The sequence below is a fragment of the Oncorhynchus tshawytscha genome, linkage group LG06 (genome assembly GCF_018296145.1).
Source record: "Oncorhynchus tshawytscha isolate Ot180627B linkage group LG06, Otsh_v2.0, whole genome shotgun sequence".
NCBI lineage: Eukaryota > Metazoa > Chordata > Actinopteri > Salmoniformes > Salmonidae > Oncorhynchus > Oncorhynchus tshawytscha.
Genome location: NC_056434.1, coordinates 19,925,029 through 19,947,955, shown reverse-complemented (window position 1 = coordinate 19,947,955; position 22,927 = coordinate 19,925,029). Strand labels below are relative to the sequence as shown.

Genomic DNA, 22,927 nt, shown 5'->3' with positions numbered 1-22,927 from the left:
AAATAGATGTAAAGTTTCAATAAGACTAAACCTAGTGATATATATATTTTTAAACACTACCCACCATTGCCGTGAAACAACAAGAAAGCAGTGTTTCCTGCATACGCAGCCAGAGAGGTGATATAATGTACTCGACAGATTTATCCTCCACTTTGTTATTCAGTACTCTGACTCCTGGATACAGTTATTAGTGCTGAGCGATTTAACCAACATTTCAGGGGGGTTTCAGTTATTAAACAACTAATTGACCAACGTCGGATCACTTCCTTGAATTACATGTAGTTATTTTTTTGTGTGCCCAAAGTGCCGTTTCTCTAGAGAGAAATCAAATCATTCACGGAAGAAATCAAGTACTACGTGGGACGCTGGGCTACAGGGAGTTGTAGTTTTCATTAAGCAAATAACCTAGTTTAGCGCAGAAACATGGTAATGAACTACATTGACCATAATCCATTGCCCGGATCTTTCCTGCTCTGACAGGATTCATTTTTCAATACGTTAGGTTAGATACACACAGACCACATAAGAGAAGAATGTACACAATGACGAGAGAGTTACTTTGAAGAACTAGTCAAATTATTTTGTCAGACAGCTCTGCAGCATACATGGGCAGACTAGCCTAGCTAAAAAGGACGACTAAAGACAGTACAGCACAGGTGTCAAACTCATTGCACGGAGGGCCGAGTGTCTGCGGGTTTTTGCTCCTTACTTATACTTGATTGATGAATTAAGGTCACTAATTAGTATGGAACTCCCCATACCTGGTTGTCTAGGGCAACCAAAAACCTCCCCTCCATGGAATGAGTTTTACAGCCCTGCAGTGCAGTATGGGAAGCACAGAGATAACGTTAGATGGGCTGACTGCTACAGGCAGTGATGAAATGATCACTTTAAGGAATTCAAAATTCATTCAAATGAAACTAAGTAAAATGTTTCCTATTTTCTATGTTTTGGTAATTGAATGTTAACTATTTCCTTGCTCTGGAATTTCCATTAAAAATCTAAAAAATATTTTTTATGTGATTATTTAATAATGAATAAAAAAAATATATATATTGTTGAAATCGAAAACAGCAATTATTTTTTCAGAATTGAACCGACACCGAACCAACCTCAAAAAGAATTAATTGCTCTGCACAAGCAGGTATACCGAGATTTAAAATGTTGACATTTCAGCTGCCTGTGGTTGGATGGTGAACATCATATTTAGCCAGATGGAGGGAGAGTAGCAGAATGCTGAAAAATGATCATTACTGGTGTCTTCGGCTCCCTGCCTTGCCTGGCCGTCACTGCAGGATAATCGAGAGTGTACATTTTTAGCCAACACAGCCAGGACCGGTAAAGCACATGTAGACTCCCAACTCATGCCAACCCCCCTGGCTGGCCTCTGAGCCCCTGATACAAAGAGCCGTGTATGTGTGTGTTCCCGCACAGATTTCCGCGTATGTGTTGGGAATGTTGAATCGTGCCCACAGTGGGTATTCATCCATAGTGTTCTCCCATAGGGCAGTTTTTCTGACCTCTAACCTTTAACCCTTGTCCTCTGCATGTCACCTCTATAGATCAGCGTGGACAGAGGTATGCCCTGGGAGGAGGCCTATGAGAAGGTCCAGAACCTCAACAGTCCTGACGAGGGCTTCTACCTCTCACACAAGGTGAGTCTAGCTGGCTACCGTAGAGCATAGAGAGACACTCTGCATGTCCCAGCATGCACACAGACGTACCAGGAAGCGTATGATACTGTGAGTACCTGTTCCTCCCCAGGGCTCAAGCAGAGCTAGAACAGCTTCCAGACTGGCTATTTCCCAGGGGTGAATGACATATCAGAAGGGTCCAGGTGCTTCTGTTCTGTTCTCTGGAGTGTGGCTCTTTCATTGCACATCAAGGGAGTAGGATGAAAGTATACATGTTATGAACCTAAAGAAGGAGTTTAACTAGGATTTTGTTCAGTATTAATTGTAGTGGCTTGAGTGAACAATATACACAGCCTCTTCCTTCCTGATGTGGAGTTTTCTTAATTATACAGTAGTTAAATACACTTGGTTCATAATACAATTCAACAATGAAATGACAGTCTTCTATAGTCCCACCAGGCAAACACTTCATCACTGCCAGGTTCCCAGTTGAACTCACTATAAATCTTCCGCCTCTTTTTTGATTTGATTTTTTTGTGGTTTAAAACAATTGTACAGATGGAGTTCAATCGTGGCCAGAGGAAAACACATGAAAGTATTTTACAGAACTTTAAAGACATTTCCATCTCCTATGGTTTCCTCAGTTGCGGGGGAACCACCCGTGTGTGCTGCTGGCGGAGCAGGGTCGAGGGAGGAACTTCATCGTCTACAAGCCCAACATCGGGAAGCAGGCCCACCCAGAGAGCCTGGACAACCTGCAGCTACGCTACCGCAAGGTATGACTCAGTCTGACACGCACCGACACACACACAGACCCACACACAGACAGACACACTGACATGCACACAATAGAAGTTTTCCACTCGCATGGCAACAAGATTTGTCTTTGTTGTTTGGCAGGAAATGTTTAATGGTTTTTGTGTGGTGTATGCTGCCCTCTAGTGGAATAAACAATAGTGAAACAAGGAAGAGCAGTCCTGCGTATTGTCTAAGGTACAATATAAAAACCAGCACTCAACACTTTAACATAAGACTTGTGTGTTGTGTTCCCATCCTAGGTGACTCCAGAACAAGCCAAGGACAGCTGGGAGAGCCAGTTCAACTTCTCCTTTGGGAAATGTAGCCATGCTAACTGGAACGGGAAGTGTAAGAAGATCGAGGAGGGTCAGGAGTGTCTGCAGGGAATGCGTCTGCGCCAGTACCACATGCTGTGTGGTGCGCTACTGCGCGTCTGGAAGTATGTGGCTGACGTGGTCTCTGACATCACCTGCTCCAGCATCCTTCAGATCGTACGCCTCAAAACCAAAAATAGTAACAAGCAAGTCGGTGAGTACTAAACAACTCCATACAACCCACACACACACACACACACCATCACCAAAGTGTGGTTCTGTGAAAGGGAATCAGAGGGAATGTCTTGACAAATGAGTTTTTCGGTTGCCAAAATCAAACGCCACAACAGCATTATGCTCCAACCAACTGAGCCAAATTATCGACTTGTATAAACAAATGTAAACATAATACTCTCGTGGCCTCCCGAGTGGTGCAGTGGTCTAAGGCACTGCATCGCAGTGCTAGTTGTGTTATTAGAGATTCTGGGTTCGAGTGCAGGCTCTGTCGCAGCCGGCCACGACCGGGAGACCCATGGGGCGGTGCACAATTGGCCCAGCGTCGTCCGGGTTAGGGGAGGGTTTGGCCGGCAGGGATGTCCTTGTCCCATTGCGCACTAGTGAGTCCTGTAGCGGTCCGGGCGACGCTGACACAGTCGCCAGGTGTACAGTGTTTCCTCCGACACATTGGTGCGGCTGGCTTCCAGGTTAAGTGGGCATTGTGTCAAGAAGCAGTGCGGCTTGGCTGGGTTGTGTTTCAGAGGACGCACGGCTCCCGAGTCTGTACGGGAGTTGCAGCGATGAGACAAGACTGTAACTACCAATTGGATACCACAAAATTGGGGAGAAAAAGGGGTAAAAAAAACACACAAAAAAAAACATAATACCCTCTCTTTCTCCCCTAGGTATCAAGATCCCAGAGAACTGTGTGGCCCGAGTGCGGCAGGAACTTCTCAAAATGGACGAGGAGGTGAAGAGAAGGCGCAAGGAGAAGGAGCAGCAGCGCGCCCAGGAGCAGCAGCGCGCCCAGGAGCAGCAGCGCGCCCAGGAGCAGCGGCTAGCCCAGGAGCAGCAGCTTCAGAACCAACACCTGCTGGCCAAGCTTTACAACCAGAGACAGACCCTGAACCACAGCTTCAACAACCAGAACTTGTCGCAGGGCCTCAAGACCCAGCACCTGAGCCTGGCCCAGGCCAATCCTCTACAGGTCAAGCCTCTACTCCAGCCCAAACCTTCACAGCTCAAACCCCAGCTCGGTCCAGTCAACCAGCTCCCCAGCATGGCCAGCCCCACCTCCCACTTCTCCAATTTCCCCCACCACTTCCCCTCCCTGCACCTCCTGCAGCCCGACCCCTCCTCCTCCATGCCCCCTCGGACCGGGGAGGAGGTCTTAGACCTGACGGTGAGCCCCTCTCCCTCCCCAGACAGCAAAGAGAGAGGCCTGGTCCTCGACTGCCTGACCAGAGACGGCTTTGGCCTGGACTCTCTGATATTGCTGAGCGAGCTCGCCGCCCAGAACACTGCACACAAACTGCAGCAACCTCTACAGCCACTGCCACCACTGACAAAGCCACAGCAGCTACTGTCGCCACAGCAGATACAGCTACAGTCGCCACAGCAGATACAACCACAGCTACAGTCGCCACAGCAGATACATCCACAGCTACAGTCGCCACAGCAGATACAAACACAGCTACAGTCGCCACAGCAGATACAGCTACAGTCGCCACAGCAGATACAACCACAGCTACAGTCGCCACAGCAGATACAGCTACAGTCGCCACAGCAGATACAACCACAGCTACAGTCACCACAGCAGATACAACCACAGCTACAGTTGCCACAGCAGATACAACCACAGCTGCAGTCGCCACAGCAGATACAACCACAGCTGCAGTCGCCACAGCAGATACAACCACAGCTGCAGTCGCCACAGCAGATACAACCACAGCAACGGTTGGACAGTCCGACTCTAATCAACAGCGACCACCAGGACTACTATGACATTCTCAAACTGCTGGAAGATCCAGACCATCTGCCTTACTCTCTGTCTAGCCAGACAACTACTAACCCCTCCACTTCCTCCAACACAGTGGCTCAAGTCTCGTCCGGCCTCCTCTCTACCCCCTCCTCCTCTCTCTTCTCTCCTTCGGCACTGGCCCCCTCAGAACAGCAACCGCTCCCTCTGGCCAACGGCCACTGCAGCACGGACGCCCTCATTAATGTGCGCGAAGTGCTGGACAACATGCTGCGGACCAGCGCAGACCGGCAGACGGTTATCCATTACCGGCTGCCTGAATGGGACTCTGTGTAACCACATCATCAGTGTGGCTGTCTGAATGGGACTCTGTGTAACCACATCATCAGTGTGGCTGTCTGAATGGGACTCTGTGTAACCACATCATCAGTGTGGCTGTCTGAATGGGACTCTGTCTTGTCAGTGTGGCTGTCTGAATGGGACTCTGTGTAAGCACCTCATCAGTGTGGCTGTCTGAATGGGACTCTGTGTAACCACATCATCAGTGTGGCTGTCTGAATGGGACTCTGTCTTGTCAGTGTGGCTGTCTGAATGGGACTCTGTGTAAGCACCTTGTCAGTGTGGCTGTCTGTGTCCTCTAGCTGCTGAGTGTGAACGCAAGCCTCATCCACTCTCCCCTCAGGACCTAGTCACATCACTGCCTGTCCTGTGCTCTACTCCTCCTTAACCCTCCCAGGCACTGGATCCACAGGCCAGGGTCACTTTCACTAGACCAAATGTGTGGTCCCGTTCAGAGATGGTAAACATACGACCCAGGTGGAACTGGCCCGGTCACTTCACTGAGAGAGAGCAAATGGTCTATACAGCGTTTCTACACCAAGGCTTGACTCAATGAAGAAACACAATTCAACAGGGTTTGATTATGTTTCTATAACTATCAAAAGCTCATGTGCTTTAAAAAAAAATCCAACCTTGTTGCAATTGTTTTTTGTTTTTTATTGAGGAAACCTTAATTTAGAAATATTTTTCTAGAACCACAGCTACTGGTTATGTTGGGTTTCACTGGTAACATCGCGGGATTCAAACTGCCTTTCATGCACATCTGTATGCTTTTCTGCGTTGTCCTGTAATTCGCTTCATCGCCATTGCATCGACTTGGTTTGTTAAAACCAAGGGCTCTACTCAAAAACATAAAACTGGAAAAATTGACTGTTTCAGTTTTGGCTCCTTCTTCTCCCTCACTCTGCTGTTTCTACCATCACTCTCTCTAGTGTCCCGTGTGAAAAAAGAAGGGAGTCAGCCGTTGTAACAGTGCCTTTGGAAACCTACTTAAATGCAGTCTTTGAAACCCATATAGGCCTAATGTATAGATTTGTACTGGAAGCATAGGTATGTTAATTTATTCTATTTGTATTTAACTTAACCCTCCTCGGCCCTCTGTTGGCTCTATGCTGGTGGCAGGTGCCAGGGGTCGTCCCCACGATCCCAGTATGTGTATGTCTGTCTGTGTGTGGACCCTATAGCTGTCCCTTCAGCACGTCTGTTCTGTGTGGAACCCTGCTTTCCCAGGCCATGTTATAGACAGAGAGCAGGGGTTAGATGGGATGGACACTGCTGATGTGATGCAATTTAAAATGGTGTCATATCCTACTTTTAGTCTACTTACCATTCATCCAACGGTGACTCCTGGGTTGCTTTTGATTTGAAGTTCTCAGGAATGTGCATTTGTTGTTTTGTTTAACTTTCAGACCAACACTGATATGAGCATTTGTTTTAGCTTATAACTTTAGCATATATATATGCTAAAACAAATAATAAATATATATAATACATACAGTGCCTTTGGAAAGTATACAGACCCCTTGACTTTTTCCACATTTTGTTAGGTTACAGCCTTATTCTAAAATCTATTACATTTTTCCCTCATCAATCTACACACACTACCCCATAATGGCAAAGCAAAAACAGGTTTATAGAAACGTTTGCTAATTTATTAAAAATAAAAACACATTTACTTATGTATTCAGACCCTTGACTCAGTACTTTGTTGAAGCATCTTTGGCAGCGATTATAGCCTCCAGTCTTCTTGGGTATGACGCTACAAGCTTGATGCACCTGTATTTGGAGAGTTTTTCCTATTCTTCTCTGCAGATGCTCTCAAGCTTTGAGACTTGTCCCAAAGCCACTCCTACTGGTCATTGTCCTGTTGGAAGGTGAACCTTCGCCCCCAGTCGGAGCGCTCTGGGGCAGGGTTTCATCAAGGATCTCTCTGTACTTTGCTCCGTTCATCTTTCACTCGATTCTGACTAGTCTCTCAGTCCCTCCCGCTGAAAAACATCCTCACAGCATGATGCTGCCACCACCATGCTTCACCTTAGGGATGGTGCCAGGTTTCCTCCAGAAGTGGCGCTTGGCATTCAGGCCTAAGAGTTCAACCTTGGTTTCATCAGACCAGAGAATCTTGTTTCTCATGGTCTGAGAGTCTTTAGGTGTTGCAGAGATGGTTGTCCTTCTGGAAGGTTCTCCCATCTCCACAGAGGAACTCTAGAGCTCTGTCAGAGTGACCATCAGGTTCTTGGTCACCTCCCTGACCAAGGCCCTTCTCCCCCGATTGCTCAGGTTGGCCAGCAATAGGAAGAGTCTTGTCTTCTTGGGGACCTTCAATGCTGCAGACATTTTTTGGTACCCTTCCCCCAGATCTGTGCCTCGACACAATCCTGTCTCGGGAGCTCTGCGTAAAATTCCTTCGATCTCATGGCTTGGTTTTTGCTCTGACATATACTGTCAACTGTGGGACCCTTATATAGACAGGTTTTTTCCCTTTACCAAATCATGTCCAATTTAATTTATCACAGGTGAACTCCAATCAAGTTGTAGAAACATCTCAAGGATGATCAATGGAAACAGGATGCACCTGAGCTCAATTTCGAGTCTCAGCAAAGGGTCTGAATACTTATGTAAATATTTTTTAATTTTTTATTATAATAATTGTCTAAACCTGTTTTCACTTTGTCATTATGGGTATTGTGTGAAGATTGCTTGGGATTTTTTTTCATTTAATCCGTTTTAGAATAAGGTAATTTAACAAAATGTGATAAAGGTCAATGGGTCAAGAATACTAGACGAAGGCACTGTATATACATACATACACGTATGTATATATATAAATACATACATACATGACCAAAAGTATGTGGACACCTGCTCGTCAAACATCACAAAATCATGGGAATTTCTACACTGGTCAGCAGTGTGTATATATATATATATATATCCCTGTCTAAATCGTGTATGTATGTGTATACATACACTACCGTTCAAAAGTTTGAGGTCACTTAGAAATGTCCTTGTTTTCCATGAAAACATACATGAAATGAGTTGCAAAATGAATAGAAAATATACTCAAGACATTGACAAGGTTATAAATTATGAATTTTAATTGAAATAATAATTGTGTCCTTCAAACTTAGCTTTTGTCAAAGAATCCTCCATTTGCAGCAATTACAGCCTTGCAGACCTTTGGCATTCTAGTTGTCAATTTGTTGAGGTAATCTGAAGAGATTTCACCCCATGCTTCCTGAAGCACCTCCCACAAGTTGGATTGGCTTGATGGGCACTTCTTACGTACCATACGGTCAAGCTGCTCCCACAACAGCTCAATAGGGTTGAGATCCGGTGACTGTGCTGGCCACTCCATTATAGACAGAATACCAGCTTACAGCTTCTTCCCTAAATAGTTATTGCATAGTTTGGAGCTGTGCTTTGGGTCATTGTCCAGTTGTAGGAGGAAATTGGCTCCAATTAAGCGTTGTACGGGATCTTCAGTTTCTTGGCAATTTCTCACATGGAATAGCCTTTATTTCTCAGAACAAGAATAGACTGACGATTTCATGAGAAAGTTTTTTGTTTCTGGCCATTTTGAACCTGTAATCGAACCCACATGCTGATGCTCCCGATACTCAACTAGTCTAAAGAAAGCTGGTTTTATTGCTTCTTTAATCAGAACAACAGTTTTCAGCTGTGCTAACATAATTGCAAAAGGGTTTTCTAATGACCAATTAACCTTTTAAAATGATAAACTTGGATTAGCTAACACAACGTGCCATTGGAACACAGGAGTGATGGTTGCTGAAAATGGGCCTCTGTACGCCTATGCAGATATTCCATAAAAAATCTGCCATTTCCAGCTACAATAGTAATTTACAATATTAAAAATGTCTACACTGTATTTCTGATCAATTTGATATTTTAATGGACAAAAAATATGCTTTTCTTTAAAAAACAAGGACATTTCTAAGTGACCCAAAATTTTGAACAGTAGTGTGTGTGTGTGTATATATATATATTATGTTTCAGAATATGTAAGATCTGGCTGTGGTTGTGAAATGAATGCACGGTAATTGGTTCATGAAAAGCCTGGGTAATTTCAACTAATCAAAAGCAATAAACAAGACATTTTGAATAGCAGATGTTTTAGAAGTCTAAGTACTGTTTACGCTCCACGGCCGAAGGTTATAGATATACCTGTGCATGGTAAGAATTGGATTCCTCTTTATTTCTGTTCTACTTGTAGTCTGTAGTTAAAGACCTCTGAAATACTTATGAACTTTGTATAAACATTGTGATGGGATGAAAGCAATGTGCTATTGATGTTTTTTGTCATCATTATTATGATGATTATTGTTATTTATATTTTAGGGATATTTCGTTTTTTAGATTGTTATCCTGATGATCCTTTAGTCAAAGTTTGGTCAGGGACATTTCTAGTTTTCAAGATTACTATAAAAACAAAAAATAAGTCTATTATAACCTGCCACCAAATAATATTGCACTCTTCTGTACTGCCGTACAGGGGTGATCATTTGTTTCTTTTCAGTTCTTTGATCCGATTCTGCTTGTGACTCAAGTAGAAAGTAGAATTGTTCCAACTTTTCCATATTCTGCCAGGGCTTTAGTTTGCAGAGAGATACCAAAGTATTCCACACCCCGGAAGTTACTGGCTATATCTGACCTATTATATCAATCTCAGGAAGAACCCTTAAAGAGATGTATTGGTGGGGAGTTATGAGAAATGTTGTTGTTTTCCCTTACAACAGTGGTGAACCTAACAAAAATGCACATTTAGTGCTATTTTATTTCTTCATTTTGTACTGCGACTCTTGCTGGTTTAAAAAAAAAAAATGTTTTTTTAATCTTTGATTTGAAGTGTTTATGCCATCTTAGGGCAAAGATCAAACACTGTTTCTTTTAAGGAACTTTATTGTTTATATCTCTGGACAGTTTTTTAGTCGTTTAATACATTTTAATGCTGACAAAGATTTTGAGCAGATTTGCACCTGGATATACTGATATGTGCAATTACTGGTGCAGATCGTTCCCCTTTCCCGACTATCTGACAGATTCACGCTGATCCCAGACATCCAATAGCTCAGGCCCATTTTCTCCTAAGAGATTCTACTTTATCCCATCTCATAGCCCTCTCTTTTCTGCTTCAGATTGTCCCAAACATATATTTCCTCATCAGGCACATTCCAATAAATCCAAACATTTTCACAATCAAACTGTTTGTCCCATGCTTCACCTATGGCCAATGGACTGTGTGGTATAACACTGACATAGAGGTAATATGCATTATAAACCTGTGGAAACGGACAAACACGATTTGAGAAAATGAATCACAATTTTTAAAGGAACTGTTTGACTTTGTCTTAGCTAGGTCTTTTTATTTTGTCTAAATTTGCACTAAGAATGGCATAATCAAGTTAGTGTTGTCTGTTTGTTATGATTGAGAGTTGCAAGCTTGTTATGTTCCTGACCTTTTGATGGATAGCATTTTTGTATACTGTAACCATCCTCCTTGTTTCTCCACCTTTTGCATATAAAAGTATCACATTCAATAATTTATTGCCAACAAAAACTAAACAAAAAACATGCTACTGATTGTATGTATTTTTAAAAAATTATATTTTCTTTCTGTAAAAACTGTTCAGCACTTTTATTCTGGGTTGTGCTTTTGTTTTTCTATATATTTATAATTTAGATCGAAATGTATATATTGTAAAAAAAAATGTGCCTTTCGACTAATTCTTTAAAAGGTTTTCTACTCATAAAAGGAAGGAATATATCAAAATGCAATCTTAACTTTGTAAACAAACAACAAATAAAAACTTGAAGATTGTGAAAAATGGTGTCTGTCTTTTTCACCATGAATGAATGCCTTTTGCATTGGGCCTTAACTGATGATGCTGAATTGCTTTTGAAAACACACTTCTAAGACAGGTGGTGGTGATCTCATTACTTCTGTATTACATTGATTGAGACCTTTAATGTGCATTTCAGTTAGTAATAGTTTTATGAAATATGTCAAATGGGCTGTGTGCATTTTAGTGACATTTTGGCGTACTCAACGTTTTCCCATATGGAGGCAGAATAGTTTTTTGTACTTTTACTCCTTTTTCTCCCTAATTGTTACTGTAGTTAGTCTTGTCCCATCACTGCAAATCAAATTGTATTTGTCACATGCGCCGATTATACAACAGGTGTAGACCTTACAGTGAAAAGCTTACGTACAATCCCTTAACCAACCATGCAGTTTTAAGAAAAATACCTACAAAAAATAAGGAATTAAAGTAACAAATAATGAAATAATAGCGAGGCTATATACAGGGGGTACCGGTACAGATTCAATGTGCAGGGGCACCGGTTAGTCGAGGTAATAGTTGAAGTTGGACGTTTACATACACTTTAGCCAACTACATTTAAACTCAGTTTTTCACAATTCCTGATATTTAATCCTAGTAAAAATTCCTTATCCTAGGTCAGTTAGGATCCCCACTTAATTTTAAGATTGTGAAATGTCAGAATAGTAGTAGAGAATTATTTATTTCAGCTTTTATTTCTTTCAATACATTTCCAGTGGGTCAGAAGTTTACATACACTCAATTAGTATTTGGTAGCATTGCCTTTAAATGTTTTAACTTGGTCAAAGTTTCGGGTAGCCTTCCACAAGCTTCCCACAATAAGTTGAGTGAATTTTGGCCTATTCCTCCTGACAGAGCTATTGTAACTGAGTCAGGTTTCTAGGCCTCCTTGCTCGCGCACACTTTATCAGTTCTGCCCACAAATTTTCTATCGGATTCAGGTCAGGTCTTTGTGATGGCCACTCCAATACTTTGACTTTGTTGGCCTTAAGCCATTGTGCCACAACTTTTGTAGAATGCTTGGGGCCATTGTCCATTTTGAAAACCAATTTGCGACCAAGCTTTAACTTCCTGACTGATGTCGAGATGTTGCTTCAATATATCCACATAATTTTCCTTCCACATACTTTTCTTTCCTCATCATGCCATCTATTTTGTGAAGTGTACCAGTCCCTCCTGCAGCAAAGCACCCCCACAATATGATGCTGCCACCCCCGTGCTTCACGGTTGGGATGGGGTTCTTCGGCTTGCAAACCTCCCCCTTTTTCCTTCAAACATAACAATGGTCATTATGGCCAAACAGTTATATTTTTGTTTCATCAGACCAGTGGACATTTCTCCAAAGAGTACGATCTTTGTCCCCATGTGCAGTTGCAAACCGTAGTCTGGCTTTTTTTATGGCGGTTTTGGAGCAGTGGCTTCTTCCTTGCTGAGCGGCCTTTCAGGTTATGTCGATATAGGACTCGTTTTACTGTGGATATAGATACTTTTGTACCTGTTTCCTCCAGCATCTTCACAAGGTCCTTTGCTGTTGTTCTTGGATTGATTTGCACTTTTCCACCAAAGTACGTTCATCTCTAGGAGACAGAACGCGTCTCCTTCCTGAGCACTATGACGGCTGCGTGGTCCCATGGTGTTTATACTTGCGTACTATTGTTTGTACAGATGAACGTGGTACCTTCAGGCGTTTGGAAATTGCTCCCAAGGATGAACCAGACTTGTGGAGGTCACAATTTGTTTTCTGAGGTCTTGGCTGATTTCTTTTGATTTTCCCATGATGTCAAGCAAAGAGGCACTGAGTTTGAAGGTAGGCATTGAAATACATCCACACGTACACCTCCAATTGACTCAAATGATGTCAATTAGCCCATCAGAAGCTTCTAAAGCCATGACATAATTTTCTGGAATTTTCCAAGTTGTTTAAAGGCACAGTCAATTTAGTGTATGTAAACTCATGACCCACTGGAATTGTGATACAGTGATTTATAAGTGAAATAATCTGTCTGTAAACAATTGTTGGAAAAATGACTTGTGTCATGCACAAAGTAGATGTCCTAACTAAACTTCCGACTTCAACTGTACAAGATAAAAACAGAGTAGCAGCAGCAGTGTAAAAGAGGGAGGGGAGTGCAATGCAAATAGTCTGGGTAGCCATTTGATTAGATGTTCAGGTGTCTTATGGCTTGGGGATAGAAGCTGTTTAGAAGCCTTTTGGACCTAGACTTGGTGCTCCGGTACCGCTTGCCATGCGGTAGCAGAGAGAACAGTCTCTGACGGGTGGCTGGAGTCTTTGACAATTTTTAGGGCCTTCCTCTGACACCGCCTGGTATAGAGGTCCTGGATGGTCTCAGACTCGGGAGGAGCGAAGGTCGAGGGCCATGCGTCCTCCGAAACACAACCCTGCCAAGCCGCACTACTTCTTGACACCCTGCTGGCTTAACCCGGAAGCCAGCCGCACCAATGTGTTGGATGAAACACCGTCCAGCTGGTGACCAAAGACAGCTTGCAGGCACCCGGCCCGTCACGAGTCGCTAGAGCGCGATGGGACATGGAAATCCCAGCTGGCCAAACCCTCCACCAACCCGTACGATGCTTGGTCAATTGTGCGCCGCCTCATTGGACTCAACAGCCTTAACACAGCTTGGGATCAAACACGGGTCTGTAGTGACGCCTCAAGCGCTTTGAGGCAGTGCCTTAAACCACTGCGACACTCGGGAGGGCGGAGGCAGTATAGTTTGACCTTTCCTACTAGACTACCACTAGCCGAAGAAGTACTTCTTAAGGAGCCTACCGTTTGTTATTTTCAGAGGTAGACTGGCTCTGCCAGCCAAAACAGCCAAATTCTAAATCTAAACGTGAGTCGATTCTCAATTGCGATACGGTTCTAAAAGCATAAAGGTCCCTCTGTTTCCCATCTGTTTTATGTAAATGAGCGCAGTAACATAGAGATATGGCTGTGTGGGAACACTAAGCCTATAAAGGTGTGTATCAATTTAACATTTTTTACTATTATTTCTCATTGATATGAAAGATAAGGTCCTTATGCTTCCAAAACCGTACTTTAAGCGATGTGTGTTAATGTTCAGACAAAGCATCAGTGCTCTTGAGTCTTATGTGTAATGGAATGGAACTGAGGGTCATAAGGGCTAGCCTACCGGTCTATTTTTTTTAACCTTTATTTAAGTAGGTAAGTCAGTGAAGCTGGGCCAATTGTGTGCCGTCCTATGGGACTCCCAAACATGGCCAGTTGTGATACAGCCTGGAATCGAACCAGGGTCTGTTATGACACCTCTTGCACTGAGATGCAGTGCCTTAGACTGTTGCATCACTTAGGAGCCCATCTTTGTACATTCTTGATTGTTTTTTATTAATACATCTGATATTTGATAGTACAATTATACTCCTTGTACTAGTTGGGCTTTATGATAATGGTTGGCTATAGGTTCGATACGTTGACAATCCATAGATTGAGGAATACCAAGGAGAGTCTCTGGACAGTGTTTTATTAACAGGGCAGGGAAGAATGAAATTGAAAAAAAGGACGGGTGTCGTCCTTCTTCCTGTATGTGACGATCAAGTGTGATGACGTTATGAAACGCACCTGAACGCTGTACAGCCAAATAGGGACATCCCTTCTCTGTGTTCTTCAGTTTAGTTTTTTAAGGATTTTATTTAGTTCATTCAAATCGGCTGATAGCGTCAAGTGTTTGGAGACAAATTATTATTGTGAGTTGGACGCCTTTACGCGAGTTGCTGGGACTTGTCTGAGACGTTTTACAGGTAGGATAGGAAATAACTACCACCTTTTGAACACAATTTCTCAAGCAGATGTTGGGGATCGACAAATTGTTATCTCGAGGCGTGAGTTGAAATAATTTGCTCGAATGTTGTGACCGCTGTGTTGGCACTTTGTTTTCATTGCAATCTCACAGAGGTCGCGACTTGGTTTACAGCTCTGGTTTTACTGTCTTCACTTTCTGTCATCATACAGCGCCTAATGAAAGTGTTCACACTCCTTGACCTGTTCCACAATTTGTTACAGCCTGAATTTTAAATGTATTGAAGTGATATTTTTGTCATTGGCCTACTCACAATACCCCATAATGTCGAAGTGCAAATTTATTTTTAAAAACGAAAAACTGGAATGTGTTTTATGGCAAGCCCAAATTTAAGGAGTAAAAATGTGCTTAGGTGACAAGTTGCGTGGACACACTGTGTACAATAAGTGTTTAACATGATTTTTGAATGACTACCTCATCTCTGTACCCCACACATTACATTATTGCTAAGGTTCCTCAGTCGAGTAGTGAATTTCAAACCGATTCAACCACAAAGACCAGGGAGGTTTTCCAATGCCTCGTAAAGAAGGACACCTATTGGTAGATGGGTAAAATATTTGTTAATTTAACATTGAACATCCTTTTTGAGCATGGTGAAGTTATTCATTACACTTTGGATGGTGTATCAATACACCCAGTCACTACAAAGATACAGGTGTCCTTCCTAACTCAGTTGCCAGAGAGGAAGGAAACGGCTCAGGGATTTCACATGAGGCTAATGGTGACTTTAAAACAGTTACAGAGTTTAATGGCTGTGATAGGATGGATCAACAATACTAACCTAATTGACCGAGTAAAAAGGAAGCCTGTACAGAATACAAATATTCCAAAACCAGCATCATGTTTGCAACAAGGCACTAGAGTAATACTGCAAAAAATGTCCTGAATAGAAAGTGTTATGGTTGGCGCAAAATCAATACAAAATATTACTGAGTACTGAGGGTGGACCTGCCTCCTCACCCTACTGGTTCTGCCACACATGCAGGTTTTTGCCTGCCAAGGAGTTTCGCCACTGCATTACCAAATGGCTGCATCTTCCCTTCCATTGTCTACTTGATGCTTGCTTGATAAATGAAATCTCTAATCCACTAGTTTAATTTAAATCCAAGGTTGCTTTTTTTAACTGACTCGCTCAAGGAAAAGTCTCATTCAAACTACCCAGTCATGGTCATCAGATCAGTGTGAATTCCGAGAAAGATGTTTAGTGATTGTAGTTTGTTGAAATGGTTTTCCACACTGCGTAACCGACACATGACACCGGATCCACACGCATTAACGGCAATGAGCATAATATCGAGTCAACAATTGTATTGGTAGTGATTCAATTACCTGCTTTGCGTGTGTGTGTGTGTGTGTGTGTATAAACAATCCAAAAAGTTGTCTGTAATCGTCAGCAGCAGTTCAATGAAGGTTGAAGGCCCATGGTAATCAATCACATTCACTAGGATTATATGCCTCTTGTAGTTTTAAAACGTGTTGTAAAATGGTTGCACATACTGTGCAATATTGTAAGTGGTAGGCCTCAGCAACACTCACATGCACTGAAAGCATAGTAAGCTTCCCAGTAGTCAAGTAACAGTAGTTACAATATGTAGGTCTATTGTGTGGATTTTTGAGAAGCACAATATTTGTTCCAGTTAGGAACATGACATATATTTGCCCGTGTGCTAGTGCAGTTGGGGCCTACTGAGCAGTCCCTCTCTGAGTGAGTGATTGTTTACCTGCCGTAGGGGCACACCTGTTCTTAAGAAGTGTTTGCTTTTGTTACAGCCTTCTCTATGACATGTACTCAAGTGTTGTTTTTTAAACACTACCTCTATTTCCCTCTGGTCTATTAATAATTCAGGATTTGTGCCCAAGTCTGGTGTATAGGCCTAAGCAATGAAAATAAAAAGTGAAGAAAAGATGTGTGATTCAAAAAGGGTGTGTTGTGACTGTCCTTTGGCCAGGAGTTCCAGTAAGTGGAGTAAAAACAGTGAGGCTGCTGTGTTCTTACTTACTTTTTACCACACCCAACTGTCACAATAGTCAGACTGGAATGCAGCCTAGAAGGCAACCTTCGTCCTGCGATTGGCCTCTTAAGGCCTTCTAATGACTAATCTGTATTTTATCCCTCCCTCTCCAAGCAAACGGAAGATTAGAAGGAAGGTAGACCTGGTAGAAGCAAAGGAGAGAAATCCAGCCAGAAAACACCTGTGCTCTAAGCCATGCATCAATGTTTTTTTATGAAGAGATACAATCTGAACTCTCGTTCCTCTCCAATCGCAAAGCACAGAGACAGTAGAGAGATCTTTGCCAGGGCCTTAGGAGTAAATACCCTGTCAGTTAACGGCCCAGTGTACTCCATTCCTTCTGGTAACCATAGTGCCAGGCCCATAACCTAAGCCAGCCCCATAACCTGGGCTTCCATGGGAAAGTAGTACCTAACTGCTCTCCAGTAAGTATGGGAATATCCTTCCTCTCAGTGCACAGGCCTGTCTCAGCAACATTGGATATATGATTATGAAATGCCTTTTGGATACAGGAAGGGGGTAGGTGTCATTTGGGGAGTTTCGCTATAGCCTCACACTGTTCCCTGTCACCTGGATTATGTGGGAACAGGGTATGAGTGGTGGTGGCTGAGATAAGGTATAAAGCTCACAGGTGCTGAGAACGGCTCCAGTGTGTCAGCCAGACCAGAGGTGACTCAGCCATATTCTGTCAGCAGGTTGTTGTTGGAACCAAACAGGATGTTGCTGTTTTGTCATGAATCTGACACAGGTGCTGAAACTCGTGGCTTATTCAGTGACACCACTGGTAGGAGTACACTCGGTCTATCCATTTTTTTTGTAGCTTCTCTTTGAGCTCAGTGTTGGCTTGAGTAGGTAAAATCAAGTTTGCAGTGAAATTGCAATAAGAGCTGATGAGTGACTTACCTGATAAAATATGTTTGACTGATTTATTGTTGTGTAGAAATTGAATCAGTATCTATTTTGTGTTGGTTTCAATGATTTACTTTCCTACTGAATGTCACCATCAGGGTTGGGAAGTGCTTAAAGGCTAACATGTACAGTTCTGATCAGACCATGTGAGTTTACTGGCTGTAACTCCCCCTTAGTGATATGATTTATCTGCTCTCAAAATGTGTATTTTCAAGTTTCACATAAATATTCATCTAATGACTGGATTACAGTGACTCACATTCTGGAGTATCTGTCTTCATATTTTCCATCTAACCCTCAAGGTGTTTTAAATGTGGGGTTTTACTGTGGCAAATGTGGTTCTGCCTTATATCCTTGGCAACAAAGGGCAATATAAAGTGCTGTATGAGTGGGAGAGGCAGAGGGAGTGGAGCCTCCCATTGATCCAGGTGGAGTTTGTTTCTGCAGGGTGATTTTTTTTCCGTGGTCAGTACTCATTAGCTATTGATAACCTGGCTCCCCTTTCAACCAGACCTCCGACTCAGGGTCATTTTGGTGAGGAACATTTTTTTTGGGGGGGATTTGAAGCACTGTCTGGATCTTGAATTTCATTGCCCCCAATATGGATTATGATATGTAAGAGAGAGCTAAGCTAATCTCCCAAAGGGGAATGGAAGTGAGATTCAGAGAAGTGGTGAGTATAAAGGACACCTCTTTAATGGTCTTTTATGAAAGGCTCAAAAGTACCTAAGGATTTTGTTGCTACATTGAGAAAGTGTGGTTTAAGATTGTGTTATTATTTTTTTCACCTTTATTTAACCAGGTAGGCCAGTTGAGAACAAGTTCTCATTTCCAACTGTGACCTGGCCAAGATAAAGCAAAGCAGTTCGACACAAACACAGAGTTGGACTTTATCCTGCTAACTGTTCCAAATGTCCGAACTGAATTTGGTAAAAGGGCTTTTATGTACTCTGTGCCATCGTCTTGGAACACCTTACAAAATACTTTTAACTGGAAGAACTTGTCCCAATTGTTTTTAAATCACTGATGAAGGATTTTGAGACTGACTCCCTGACCTGTCAATGTTTTTAATTTGCTGTTTTATACTGTGAATTCAATGGTTTTGTGAATTCAATGGTTTTTCCTAAATTACTTGTAGTTTTTCATGTCTGTCTAATTTTTTTGTAATGACTTGGTGCTGAATATCTTGGCCAGAGCGCTCTTGAAAAAGAGATTTTAATCTCAATGAGCCCTTCCTGGTTAAATAAATAAAATAAAAACAATCAAACAGTCAATAATACAGTAGGAAAAGTATATATAGAGGCCAAATAAATAGGCCATAGTGGCGAAGTAATTTCAATATAGCAATTAAGCACTGGAATGGTAGATATGCAGAATATGTGTGTGTATATTATATATAACTGTGCAAGTAGAGCTACTGGGGTGCAAAGGAGCAAGATAAATAAATACAGTATGGGGATGAGGTAGTTGGATGGGCTATTTACAGGTGCAGTGATCTGTGGTGCTTAAAGCTAGTGAGAGAGATATGTGTCTCCAGCTTCAGTGATTTTTGCAGTTCGTTCCGGTCATTGGCAGCAGAGAACTGTAAGGAAAGGAGGAATTGGCTTTGGGGGTGACTCGTGAGATATACCTGCTGGAGAGCATGCTACGGGATAAGGAGGGCTTTACCAAGCAGAGTTGTAGATGACCTGGAGCCAGTAGGTTTGGCAACGAGTATGAAGCGAGGGCCTGCCAACGAGAGCGTACAGGTCGCAGTGATGGGTAGTGTATGGGGCTTTGGTGACAAAACGGATGGAACTGTGATAGACTGCATCCAGTTTGTTGAGTAGAGTGTTGGAGGATATTTTGTAAATGACATAGTCGATGATTGGTAGGATGGTCAGTTTTACGAGGGTATGTTTGGCAGCATGAGTGAAGGATGCTTTGTTGCGAAATAGGAAGCCGATTCTATATTTAATTTTGGATTGGAGATGCTTAATGTGAGTCTGGAAGGAGAGTTTACAGTCTAACCAGACACCTAGGTATTTGGGGGGAGTATACATAAATACTGTAGTAATTACAGCCTCAATCTAAAAAGGGATTAAATGTTTTTCCTTATCAATCTACACAATACCCCATAGTGGCAAAGCGAAAACCGATTTTAGTTTTTTTGCAAATGTATTAAAAATGGACATACCTTATTTACATAAGTATTCAGACCCTTTGCTGTAAGACTCAATTGAGCGAAGGTGCATCCTGTTTCCATTGGTCATCCTTGATGTTTCTACAACTTGATTAGAGTCCACCTGTAGTAAATTAAATTGATTGGATATGATTTGGAAAGGCACACACCTGTCTATGTAAGGTCCCACAGTTCACAGTGCATGTCAGCGCAAAAACCAAGCCATGAGGTTGAAGGAATTGTCCGTAGAGCTCAGAGACAGGATTGTGTCGAGGCACAGATCTGGGGAAGGGTACCAAATAAAATGTCTGCCGCATTGAAGGTCCCCAAGAACACAGTGGCCTCCATCATTCTTAAATGGAGGAAGTTTGGAGCCATCAAGACTGGAGTTTTCCAAAAGGCTGCTAAAGGACTCTGACCATGAGAAACAAAATTCTCAGTTTTGATGAAACCAAGATTGAACTCTTTGGCCTGAATGCCAAGCGTCATGTCTGGAGGAAACCTGGCACCATCCCTACGGTGAGGCTTGGTGGTGGTGGCATTGTGCTGTGGGTATGTTTTTCAGCGGCAGGGACTGGGAGACTACTCAGGATCGAGAAAAAGATTACCGGAGCAAAATACAGAGATCCTTGATGAAAACCAGCTCCAGAGCGCTCAGGACCCCAGACTGGGTCTAAGATTCACCTTCCAACAGGACAATGACCCTAACCACACAGCCAAGACAACGCAGGAGTGGTTTTGGACAAGTATCTGAATGTCCGTGAGTGGCCCAGCCAGAGCCCGGATCGAACATCTCTAGAGAGACCTGAAAATGTGCATTTTCTGATCAGAGATGTTCAATCCAAATGACTTGTTGCAGATAAATCTGTGATGTGCACATAAAAATGAGGTTGAATTCCCATGTACCAAAATAAAAATACACATTAAATGGGTTTCCATCGCAAATGGTTTTGTAACTAAAAACGTGTTTATATAGCAAATGTTCCCACTCTGGTATTGGCATGCACGCTTTAGCCAACAGCTCGCAAATACAGTGCGTGTATAGCCTTACATATTGAGATTATTATGGAGAAATGAGATTATTTTAAATTGTCAAACTGCAGCCAAGCATCATGTCACCATAATAAGACCCTCTATTTATTGGAAAGGAACATTGAACTTGTCCCCGTGCACTTTCACCACCCTGCGAAGTTCAACTTATTTCATCTGTAGCCTAATAAACTGCATCCTTTCCCGTGTCGTAGTGGGAGGACCACACAACTTATCGCGTGACTCCAAATTTACGTTGATATGCTGGTTACCCAGCCAACATTTCCATATGGTGCCCATATGAGTTAAGAAGGGCTGTTCCATGGGCCCCACTAGGGAAACCCAACAGGAACACACAGTTTTGTCCTCTGTATCCATGTTGGGCTCTGTGGGTTCACGTTGGGTTTATTGAAGGACCTCAGTGGGCAAATGTGTTTACCCCACGTGGGCCCCAGGTTTTTAGCCCAGGTGGGTTAAAGGGCTAACACTTGGGCCCCCCCATGTTGTGTATCCACATTGGTCCCACATGTGGTTGCCATGTTGGGCTTTATGTGGGTTCATGTTGGGCTTCATAAGTTGTGAAGCCCAACATGGCAACTGCATGGGGCAACATTGATACTGAGGAGAACTTTGTGGGCCCCTTGTGGTTATACAACATTGGGCCCAAGTGTTAACCCTTCTTTAACCCACCTGGGCTAAAACCTGGGGGCCATGTGGGTTATCGTACTTACCTGCATGGGTCCCAAGTTTGTACCCAAATGGGTGTGTAATAGAGGTCGACCAATTATGATTTTTCAACACTGATACCGATTTTATTGGAGGACTAAAAAAGCCGATACCGATTTAATCGGCCAATTTTTATTTGTAATAATGACAATTACAACAATACTGAATGAACACTTATTTTAACTAAATATAATGCATCAATAAAATCAATTTAGCCTCCAGTAAATAATGAAACATGTTCAATTTGGTTTAAATAATGCAAAAATGGGGGCCTCCCGGGTGGCGCAGCAGTTAAGGGCGCTGTACTGCAGCACCAGCTGTGCCATCAGAGACTGGGTTCACGCCCAGGCTCTGTTGTAACCGGCCGCGACCGGGAGGTTCGTGGGGCGACGCACAATTGGCCTAGCGTCGTCCAGATTAGGGAGGGTTTGGCAGGTAGGGATGTCCTTGTCTCATCGCGCACCAGCGACTCCTGTGGCGGGCCGAGCGCAGTGCACGCTAACCAAGGTTGCATTGTGTTTCCTTCCAGGTTGGATGCGAGCTGTGTAAAGAAGCAGTGCGGCTTGGTTGGGTTGTGTATCGGAGGACGCATGACTTTCAACCTTCGTCTCTCCCGAGCCCGTACGGGAGTTGTAGCGATGAGACAAGATAGTAGCTACTAAAACAATTGGATACCACGAAATTGGGGAGAAAAAGGGGTAAAAAATAATGCAAAAACAAAGTGTTGGAGAAGACCGTAAAAGTGCAATATGTACCATGTAAGAAAGCTAACGTTTCAGTTCCTTGCTCAGAACATGAGAACATATGAAAGCTGGTGGTTCCTTTTAACATGAGTCTTCAATATTCCCATTTCCCTCTAATTTGTATTTCATTAACCTTTGACTATTGGATGTTCTTATTTTATTTTGACCTTTTATTTAACCAGGTAGGCAAGTTGAGAAGAAGTTCTCATTTACAATTGCGACCTGGCCAAGATAAAGCAAAGCAGTTCGACACACAACGACACAGAGTTACACATGGAGTAAAACAAACATACAGTATAAACAAGTCTATATACAATGTGAGCAAATGAGGTGAGATAAGGGAGGTAAAGGCAAAAAAAGGCCATGGTGGCAAAGTAAATTCAATATAGCAAGTAAAACACTGGAATGGTAGATTTGCAGTGGAAGAATGTGCAAAGTAGAAATAAAAATAATGGGGAGCAAAATAAATAAAGTAGGGAAAGAGGTAGTTGTTTGGGCTAAATTATAGGTGGGCTGTGTACAGGTGCAGTAATATGTGAGCTGCTCTGACAGCTGGTGCTTAAAACTAGTGAGGGATAAGTGTTTCC

General features: G+C 42.7%; 2 protein-coding genes across 12 annotated transcripts in view; both read left to right on the top strand.

Moving 5' to 3' along the window:
- LOC112252228 (protein strawberry notch homolog 2) overlaps positions 1 to 5,220 on the top strand; it is a 98,438-nt gene extending 93,218 nt beyond the window's left edge. For 5 of the 7 annotated variants that reach the window (XM_024423284.2, XM_024423283.2, XM_024423280.2 and 2 more), the window contains 4 exons: positions 1,563 to 1,655; positions 2,279 to 2,410; positions 2,693 to 2,960; positions 3,649 to 5,220. In XM_024423284.2, the coding sequence (XP_024279052.2) occupies positions 1,563 to 1,655; positions 2,279 to 2,410; positions 2,693 to 2,960; positions 3,649 to 5,057 (1,902 nt within the window). In that variant the 3' untranslated portion in view covers positions 5,058 to 5,220. The remainder of the gene's footprint in view (positions 1 to 1,562; positions 1,656 to 2,278; positions 2,411 to 2,692; positions 2,961 to 3,648) is intronic. The other 2 variants (XM_024423285.2, XM_024423281.2) reach the window with 2 other exon arrangements.
- Positions 5,221 to 14,506: 9,286 nt separating this feature from the next.
- The window catches only part of LOC112252225 (tight junction protein ZO-3), a 34,853-nt gene continuing 26,432 nt past the window's right edge, over positions 14,507 to 22,927 (top strand). For 3 of the 5 annotated variants that reach the window (XR_002953816.2, XR_002953817.2, XM_024423272.2), the window contains exon 1: positions 18,316 to 18,354. Coding sequence is in view for 1 of the 5 variants with exons in the window: in XM_024423272.2 (XP_024279040.1) it covers positions 18,331 to 18,354 (24 nt within the window). In the remaining 4 variants the exon portion in view is untranslated. Of the gene's footprint in view, positions 14,702 to 18,315; positions 18,355 to 22,927 lie in introns of those variants that run through there. The other 2 variants (XM_024423276.2, XM_024423275.2) reach the window with 1 other exon arrangement.